The sequence below is a fragment of the Benincasa hispida genome, chromosome 9, assembly GCF_027475165.1.
Source record: "Benincasa hispida cultivar pf3 chromosome 9, pf3_genome.v1.1, whole genome shotgun sequence".
Taxonomy (NCBI): domain Eukaryota; kingdom Viridiplantae; phylum Streptophyta; class Magnoliopsida; order Cucurbitales; family Cucurbitaceae; genus Benincasa; species Benincasa hispida.
Genome location: NC_143486.1, coordinates 73,920,790 through 73,931,212, shown reverse-complemented (window position 1 = coordinate 73,931,212; position 10,423 = coordinate 73,920,790). Strand labels below are relative to the sequence as shown.

Genomic DNA, 10,423 nt, shown 5'->3' with positions numbered 1-10,423 from the left:
TTAAAATTTAAAGATTAAATTATTACAAATTTCAAAATAAGGGACACTAAGCTGTTACCCACTAAAGTGCAGAAACCAAAAGTACTTTTTAAATTAAAACATAGAATATAACCTAATATCTAAATGAAAGACAAACAAAATAACAATAATGATTGCAAATCCCACCTTTTTTAAGTTCACAAGAAAGCCATTTGGAGCTTGCTGCAAAACCCAGCTTTATGGATCTAAACACAGACACAACAAACCTCCTTATTATCATCTTTTCTTTCGCTAATTTTGATAAAGCTGAATCCATTAGACCAGCAAGTAAAAGCATTTTTGCTTCCTTCTTGTTTTTCCCCTTTACATGCCATTAATTAACTAAAGCAGAATCTTGGAAACAAACAACATTATTCATTATAAACCTCATGTAAAAGCAATAACAAAATTCACCCTAATCTCAATTTGCAACAGCATCTCAACTTACTCTATGCTCTGCCTCCTTCAAACCATGAAATGACCTTAATCGTTACAAACCCCATCAACTATCCTATCATCCCGACAACGAGCTTTATTTTAGGGTATAATATACAGTATAGTCATACCATGTAGGTACTCCGACATTTGACTATGTTCTTTTTTCACTGTTTTTACTTGCAACCAAAACTGGCAAACAGAGTTGTTCAATAGAATGCCATCTAAAGAGTTGACAGGTTCAAATCCAAACAAGGGAAAGAAAACCCTTATGAATTAAGAAACCATAACTCAAATCAAGATTATATAAATGAATACTTGCCAATTTGGTTCTCATGTTTATAACTAAATAATAAATGACATATGTATATATGTATGTATATACGTATACATTTCTCCAAAAACCCATGAACAGTTCTTTATACAAGCAAAGAGGTCAGAAAGCAAGTATCAAACCATAGGACAGAATTCACAACACCAAGACAAGCTGCTGGATTTTGAAATCCTATTGTTCTCCTGCAACCAAGTCCAGCACGTGAAAGCACGTGACAAGCTTTTTACACCCCCCCTCCCCACAAAAGTTAACACCAGAACTGCAGAACATTGTTTGAAACTATGCTTAAAATACCATGATTCCGTCTCAGAATTGATCAGGCATTGAGCTTCTAATAAGAACAAACAGCCACCAAATCACAAGAACCAATGTTTTTGTCTAATCAAATCATACAATTTAAGGAACTAATTCAAAAACTTGTTATAAGGGAATGAACAAGGCCTTGTGAGGCAGATAAACAAAGCTTGAGCTCAAAAAAGTGTTTCTTACAAGTAATAACAAGAAAGAAACAGATACCCTAAGAAATGTAATCTATGGCACTTGAATACTGTAATGTAACCCAACCCTCTAAACAGAAAGAACCAAAGAAAACAAAAAAGAAAAGATCTTCCAAGAGATTTACAGAACAAACTTCAGTTTCTGAATCAGTAGTGAAAATTCATTCCCATTTCACAGACTGATGATCCAATTTAACCCTTCATTTCAACATGTATACAAAATAATCTTAAAAAAAAGAACCTGAGAGCTGTGAGAAACTACAAAGATTAACGAATTTGTATCAACTTACCATATGATTATGAAAACTCACAGACCTCTCCATCTGGGGCTGGGCACTGGAACAGTGGGTGACAATGGAAACTGTGGATATCCCAACGGACCGGCCGACGGCGAAAACAGCAAGCTCGGCGAAAGCAAAGGGTATGCTGATCTTGGTGAATTCATACATCCGAATGGAAGAGGGGAAGAGGGCATCGGCAGTTGAGCGTCTGAAGTCATTACACCCGATGAAGGTGGCGGAGGTATGGTTCCTTGCGCCATGGCTGGCGGTGGAAGCTGTTGCTGTGAGGTTAAATTGTTCCAACGAGGTGAAACAAGAGGAGCTAGAGGTGAGAATCCGGAGAATTGCTTCTGATTAGAATCGAGAGTTGAAAATGAGGTGTGAAGATATCTCATATAAGCCGAAACGGGTGATTCAGCCGGCGCGTGGACGGCTGGTAGCGGAGGCAGAGGCGAAAGCGGCGCAACAGGCCGTCCGAAATTATTAGCAGATGAAATGGAATTTCTAGGGTTCAGACCAGGCGGTGGTTGTTGTTGCGGCTGCGGCATAGGAACAGCGCTATTTAGCATCGGAGGAGGACGATTACTCACGTTTGCAAGTGGAGGTGGTCGGATTCGCTGCAGGCGAGAGCTCTGGGGCTTTGGTGGATGAATCGGCGGCGGATTCGAAAACCGCTCGTGCGCCGGTGAGCCAGTGAGCTTCTGAACCACGTCTCGAAAATCATTCTTGTTGATATTGTAAACCGGTGGCTGATGGTGCTGCGGTGGCTGCTGGGTTTGAGCCTGCACCGCCAATTCCGGCGGCGGTGGCGGCGGTTGAGGAAGACTCTGATTTTGATTAAAATTAGGATTGGAGTGAAGAGAAGAATCAAACCCGGGCTTCTTAACAAAACTAGGCTTGGAAATTTTGTGGGAAAGCTTGTTGAGGTGCCTGAGATATTGGTCCCTGCCTGTGGAGGCCGTACTGCCGCCATTATTAGCGGCGGAGGAATCTCCCGTCAGAGAAGATTGACAGCTTTTCTCCATATTTCATACAAAAAAAACAAAACAAAACAAAACCCAGATGGCCGGACCCCTGTTCTTGATCAAAACACAACTGCAGATCTAATCTAATCTAATCTAATCCAACCTCTCTCTCTGTCTGTCTAACTCCTCTTAGGTTTATAGAACAGAACAGCTATGTCTGAAATTTCTGCAAATTGGACGATCTTCTTCTTCTTCTTATTCCTCCTCCTCCCGCAGTTGCTGAAGGGGACCCAGAAGAGAACAGAATCGGAAAATGAAGAAAAAAGAAAAAATATTTAGGGGAAAAAGATATAGTTCAGAGTGCAGAGATCGCCCACCTGTACAAAAAACTTCATTACAGAGAAACTATAGAGAGAGAAAACAAGTGGAGCCTCTTACTCTTATCTCATTGCCTTTCCCCACATACCAATAATTCTTATTATATCCTCTCTAATATAATTTCTTTTTTTTTTTTCTTTTTTTCTCGTTTTAAAAAATATCAAATTTAAATTTTGGGTCTCTTTAATTAAAAATACTATTTTAGCCCCACGACTTTGTATTTATTTTATTTTACTTTCCATTAAATTTTAAAATAATTTAATTTTTATTTAACTCTCCCAAACAAACAAAATACTTTCTTTCTATAAAAAAAAATTAAGATTAAAATATTATTTTGGTCCATATACTTTTAATTTTGATTTATTTTGGTTTTTATACTTTCAAAATATTCATTTTCACATATACTTTAATTTTATTTATTTTGGCCCTTCTACTTTCAAAATGTACATTTTGATCTTTAACTTTCAAAAAGTGACCGCTTTGGTCCACGTCATTTTTTAAAAAAGTTTAAGGACTAAAATGAATCAAAGTTGAAAGCACCACGACCAAAATAAATATTTTGAAAGTATGAGAACTAAAATAAATATTTTAAAAATACAAGTACAAAGATAAAATTTTTAAAATATAGATATCAAAATGAACCAAAATAAAAAATACTGGCATTTTTTTTAATGCATGTAACTTTTAGTTTTGATAATTATGCCTATTTTTCATAAAAAGAATTATCTTTTCGGAGGTGAATAATAACTAAGTTTTGGAAAAGAAAATATATACATATTTTTAAATTTTTAAAACTTAACTTAAATTTTTAAAACAAATTTGAAATATAGACAGCAAAAACAAGTAAATAAATAGATACAATTAAGTAGTGTTTATAATCTACAAGTGGAGAAATAAAATGGTATGTGAATTTTATAATAAAGTATATATATTTTGTCTTGATGTTGAGGTCGACGGGCCAAGAACAAGCTTTGTAATTGAATTAAAAATTAAAAGTATTGGAAATGAAGAATCCGGCTCATTAGATAAGCATGAAGGAATATGTAACGTGTCCTTTTTTTCCCTTTAATTATAATATATTTATATTTATATTTATTATTGGTTGCTTAAGCAATTATAATTTATGGCTTACAAAAACATCATTCCACCACATCAAGAATTTTATTTAAAGTTCATCTCAGAAAATGTATATTTAAAGTTGGCAACAAGACAAGTTTTGTTGTCTAATTAAAATATTATTCTCTCTTTATAACTCAAATCTTATCTTCATATCACTGTAGTTTGTGACACTATAATTTCATTCTTTTTTTTCTTTTATACTTTATATTCCCATATTCTCTCTCTCTCTCTCTCTCTCTATATATATATATTTTTTGTTAAAGAACAATTATTACATTCTTTTTTTGGCTAATGTATGATATGGTTAGTGGGTGAGAACAAATACTTAAATGGAATATATATATATATATATATATATATAATTATAATTACTTAATTTAATGAAAAATTATTTTAAATGATAAAATTGTTAAAAATATTTACAATATAGAGCAAAATTTTAGAACTATCAATGATGGATGCTGATAGACACTGATTGACAGAAGTCTATTAGCATCTATTATTGATAGTTCTAAAATTTTGTTATATTTTATAAATATTTTGATTTATTTTTTTATATTTAAAAACAACCCCAATTTAATAGCATACAATAAATAAGTGCAAGTTTATCTTTATCAAATGAATGGAATTTCGTTGAATTATACTATCATATTTAATTTAATCGGTGGTCATATATTTCTTTTTAAAGTGTAAGTATATATAGAAAAAATAAGGATCTTTTTAAATATAAAAAATATTTAAAAATATTTACATTTTATAGAAAAAAATTTTAAAAATATGAAATTTTTGGTGTAAATGTTTTTAAAATTTTTCTATTTATAAGAATTTTCTAAAAAAATATGTAAAGAAAACAAATAGAAAGAGTGTGGGATAGGATTCATGAAATGTCGTCACACAAAAAAAATGTTAAGAAATGAATTGAATATTCTTTTTAAACAAAAAAAAAAAAAAAAACAAATGAATTAATTACTTACCAAACATTTACCGGGGAAAGTGTCTCTCCATATATACATATTGATGAGATTGAAAAATGGAATGAAAAAAGATAAACTGAAGTATAAAAAAGGGATTCAATAAAAATAAATATGTGTTTTATATTTTTATATATGTATTTGATAATAGATTCAAAATTAAATTCTAATTTCAATAGTTATTTAAAATATATTTTATACTATATATTTAATCATAATACTAATTGTAGTTACCAACTAATATTTAGTTGATAATAAATTATTATTAATTTATTTTTAATATGATTTATGTTTTAAAAAATATATAATTATCATTTTTAATATTATATAATTTACAATACATGACATAATACATATTATATTTTTTAAAACATGGACTTAATTTGTAATCTGACATATTGTATTTTTAAATATTATCTTTATTTAATATAATTTGTATTTTAAAATATAAAATCCAAAATCTAGATCCAATGAAAACAAAAAAAAATGTTGTTGTCATAATTTGTAGTGTTTAGATCACAGGATCTGAAACAGTTTTCAAAACAGAATAATTCAATGAATCTTAGAACACGAAATAAAATATGGATTCTTTATCAAATAAACAAATTCTTAATTATTGCGATGCATTCATTTTTGCTCAGTCCAATCGATGTCTAATAAAATTTTGTCATGGGATAATTTTTATTAAAAAAAGAAATTGAATTGTTTTTATTTTTTATAAATTGTGATATGAAAACAATGTTATTTGTACAAGAGAGTATTATATATTTATATTATAATTAGGAGAGTAAATTAAAAAAATGAGAAGTGAGGGGCAAAGTGGTAATAAAGAGAGAAAAGAAAAGTGGGTCAGAGAGTACTATTGGTGGTCAAAGCAACCATAGAAAACGAAGGACGTTGTTGTCACCAAATTTCGTTCCTCTAAAAAATATCGTTGTTCATTAAAGAATCTTTTCGCCTACCCCTTTTATTTCCTTTTTTCTTATTTTATTCCTTTAAATTCTATTTTTGATTTGTTAACTTTTAAAAGGGTTATTTTACTCATTGTATTTTAGAGTTTGTTCTATTTTTTTTTTTTTTAGTATACTAGTTACTCACTCAAACAAAGTTCAATCTTTCGACCTCACCAATAATAGAGTACAAAATGAAGAAAGGAGTGGAGAGAAAGCCAAACGGGGACAAAGGCGATAATACATTTCCCATTTTTATTCCAAACCTCATTTATTATTTTTATTATTTTATATATATACACCAACACACATACATAAAAGATATGTTTGAATCAATTTAAACTCTTATGTGTGGATAATGATTTTATATGAATATTTTGATATGTTTGAATAATTTTTAAATTCCCATGTATGGAGAACTAAATAACTTCATACACAATTTTATTTTATTTGATCATTTAAAATGTTTACAACTTTTTCTTGAGAAATAAATTATTTAAAGATGATTCCAAAACGTCATTGTCTATTAATGATAGTCAATGATGGAGATTAATAGACATATATCAGTGTCTATCACTATATATCCATGTCTATCATGACACTACTAAATATCTATTAGTGTCTATAATGACATTTTGATATGTTTGAAAATATTTACAGCAATTTTACCATTTAAAACCATGGTATTTGGACAATTTTTATTGGATTTATTTCCTTAAAAAAAAAATTAAATGGATAATAATTTTTCATAGGGAATTTGACCCTTGCAAATTTTTTCATAAATCTCTACTTTGATCCAAGCAAAATTAAACGAAAAATTAGTTTGGATGGGAAATAAAAGAGTCGAACATCTCTACATATAGTGGAAGAGGATGTCCATTACCATCATTTGGCAGAGTTCGTTATATTTTAATTTCTAAATTTTAAAAAAATCTAACTCAATTTTTTACTGATTTTATTCATTACCTTTTATTTTAATTGTAATAAACTAATAATGCAGTTTTCTTCCGAATGTGTATTAGTATGTTCGTATGAGTAGAAGTCAGATTAAACATTCACACGATAAAATTTATGATACATAAATATGGACCCGTTTGGATTGACTTAAGAAAAAATAGTTTTTAAAAAAAATTCATTTTTATTTAAACAGTTTTTATCAAAATGGTTTAAAATACAATTCAAAAACTATTTTGAGTGATTGTCAAATACTCAATTTTTTTTCCTTCTAAAATCACTTGTTTTTTTTTTTAAATTAAACACTTGAAAATGTATTCCAAACATACACTAAATAAGCTTGGGTCAAATTGATTTTTGAAAGGTTGGGACAAGAAATATAACAAACTAACCACTCAAAGACTAAAGTGAGATTTATACTTATTTTATCTTACTTTATTGGCTTATTTTAGGGTCGAATGTCATATGCCAGTTCATTGGTTTGATTTGTTTTAGTTATTGTACTTTAAAATATTTAAATTTTAGTCCATATGATTTCAATGAATATTAAAATTAGTTTTGTTATTTGTTTGAAGTTTATTTTTAATGAATTTTTTAGGGCAAATATCAATTTATACTCTAAACTTTAAAGATTGTATCTAAACTAATTATCGTATATATTTAAACTTTGAATTTTCTTAAGTGTATTAATTTAAACCAAACTAATAATTATATCAATTTAAACCCTAAACTTTCGTAAACATACCAATTTAAATCTAAACTAATAACTGTATCAACTTAAACCATAAACTTTCGTAAATGTATCCACTCAAACCTTGAAGTTTTATAAGTGTACAATTTAAACGCCCTCCATTATGTTATATTTGGATACATTTATGAAAGTTCATGGTTTAAATAGATATACATGTGATCAAGATTTAAATGGATCCATTTATTAGTTTGGGGTTCAAATTGATAATAGTCTGAAGTTTAGGATTTAAATTTATATAACCCAAAAGCCCAAGATTATAAATTGATATTTGTCCAATTTTTTAAAATAATAAAATTAATTTTAAATCAATAAAATACATAATAGGAATATTTTGTTCTTTCAAAATTTATAGGGGGAAAACTAACATATGCTAATTTTTTTATTTCTATAAATTAACCGTAACTAAATGCATGGACTAATTTTAAGTCTCTCATTCCCTAGTTCAATCAGAATAATCAAAGGTAGTCGTTGAAGATGCGTAACAATAAATAATCTTTTTAATTCATGTCTAAATCAGTCGAAAAGCACGAGAACTTTCCAATCTATAAAACTAAAATAAAATAAGTCTAGATTATAGGGACCAAAATAATAGTCTGACATTTATTGTCTTTTTTATTACTTTTAAAAGGTCACTTCTAATTCACCATGAAAATTATTTTATTTAAATAACATTTTGAAAATGTTTATTTCAATATATATTTTTTTTAACGACTATTTTAATTTTGTAACCGTAAGAAAAACAATTATTAGTTTTTGTTAGTATCACTTGTTTTGTCAATAGTTGTCAAAATGAGCATAACTTAACTATTATAATGTTGTCTCAATGATTGGTAGGTTGGAATCCCAATTAGGCTGGTCCCAAATAAGATAGGCCATACTTTTCAAAATGAGACCATATTTTGTAAAAAGACAAATGGTAAAATAACAAAATATATCATTTTTAACACTTAACCATCATCGTTCCTTATCTGACTGATGTGATTATCGCTGATAGGATTAATATTCTAAATGGGCACATCGTTAGAAGAATTCTCGTTGTCAATAGACAAACATTCATCCAAATTAATAAAGTTATTAGCATTATCATTCCAATTATCACAGTTTTCACTCAAAATATTTTTATCCTCGACGTTAACAATATTATTACTTTCATTAGGAGTGCATGATTCCTTCACAAAGAACTTATCAAGAGCTTCTCTTTGAGATCGAGTTAACTTTCTAATCTTCTTTTTCCTTACGTTTTCACATCGAAATCATGTTTTCTCATTCCAAGACCCATTATCAAATTCTTAAAACAAATAAACAAAGTGAGAGAATGAAAACCAAAAGGATAGAAATAACCTGTAAAAATAATTATGTCAAACATTAGTCATCAATCAATCAATATTCAAAAACTTCAAGAGCCTTAGACGTCTATTTTATATCCAAAATTATATATATATATATAAAGAAGCTTCAATTAGAAACCATCACACAAACAAAAGTAGGACGATTTTGATAAATTTCAATACAAACAAAAATAAAAAGCAAGCCCGTAAATCTACCGATATATATATTAAACATTTACCTTCAATTATCGAATTGGAGAAGAAACAATCCTCATATTCTCACAGCCTTCAAATTCAAACCTCATTACAATGAATAGAAGTAGACAATAGTTGTGGGTAGGAATTCTTTATTGACTTTTAATGATTTTATCATAAATCACTAGTTGAATCGGTATAATTGGAAGAAAGACAAAGTAGACTGAAGATAAATAAGATTTTTTTTTTTTTGGTGAAACCCCATAAATATGGTGTTTTTTTAGGAATAATTGATTACAAATTAACTTTTAAGATGACAAGGGAGAAAATTAAAAAGTTTGATGTTTGAAATGACAAAAGGAAGAATTGGATTTTTTTTTTTTTTCTAAAAATTTTATTATTATTATTATTATTATTTTTTATAGAGGTGAGGAGTTGATGAAAGAGACACATACTCAGTCAAGTTTTCGTTTTATTTTTATTTTTCTTTTTTGAGTCAACCAACATTTTCAATTTGGAGCTCCTAAATTTTGGGTCCTATGATAGGTCATAGCCCACATATGCTAAAGAGGACATGCCCCAACTCTTGTTCTACAAAAAGATTAAAAATAATAATAATAATAATAAAAATAAAGGATAATGTGATTTATGTGTATTGATATATTGACATATAAGGGATCTATTATCCACCCTGAGCATAGTTCAACTAATTTTAGATATATACACTCGATTAAAAGCTCTAAAATTCGTATTCCAACTCTGTGTTGTTGAACTCGTGGATTAAAAAAAAGTATGAATAAGATATTGATATGGATTGGTCATAAAAACTTGGCTAAAACCATGAGATAAGTATTTATGGGGTGGATATTATATGTCAAAATAATAGCAATGATGAAAATGATTTTTTTTAAGTCTACTAATGAAGAACTGATTTGATAACTATTTATTTTTTCAATTTTTTATTCTTTAGGTCCGTTTAATAGCCTACAAATACATCTTCCATCTCTAAATTTATTGTTTAATTATATATTTTCTATCAATGTTTTAAAAAACCAAGGAAAATCTTGTTTTTGTTTTTAGAATTCAACTACTAATTGAATCCTTTCACTCAAAAAAGATGAAAAGAAATAGAGAGAAAATATACTTGGTTTTCAAAAGTACAAGAAAAAAAAAATCAAATGGTTACCATATAGGTCTTAGTTTTTTTTTTTTTTTTTTTTTTTTTTTTTTTTTTTTTTTTTTTTTTT

The 10,423-nt window shown here is 28.4% G+C and overlaps 1 protein-coding gene across 1 annotated transcript; it reads right to left on the bottom strand.

Annotated features, from left to right (window-relative positions):
• Positions 1 to 1,182: 1,182 nt before the first annotated feature.
• On the bottom strand, positions 1,183 to 3,012 carry LOC120086247 (VQ motif-containing protein). Its single transcript, XM_039042796.2, has one exon. The coding sequence runs from the start codon at positions 2,588 to 2,590 to the stop codon at positions 1,592 to 1,594; it is 999 nt and encodes a 332-aa protein (XP_038898724.1). The 5' UTR covers positions 2,591 to 3,012; the 3' UTR covers positions 1,183 to 1,591.
• Between the last annotated feature and the right edge of the window lie 7,411 nt (positions 3,013 to 10,423).

Excerpts from the sequence above, each read along its gene's own strand:
- LOC120086247 (XM_039042796.2), bottom strand. The coding sequence starts at position 2,590 with ATGGAGAAAAGCTGTCAATCTTCTCTGACGGGAGATTCCTCCGCCGCT.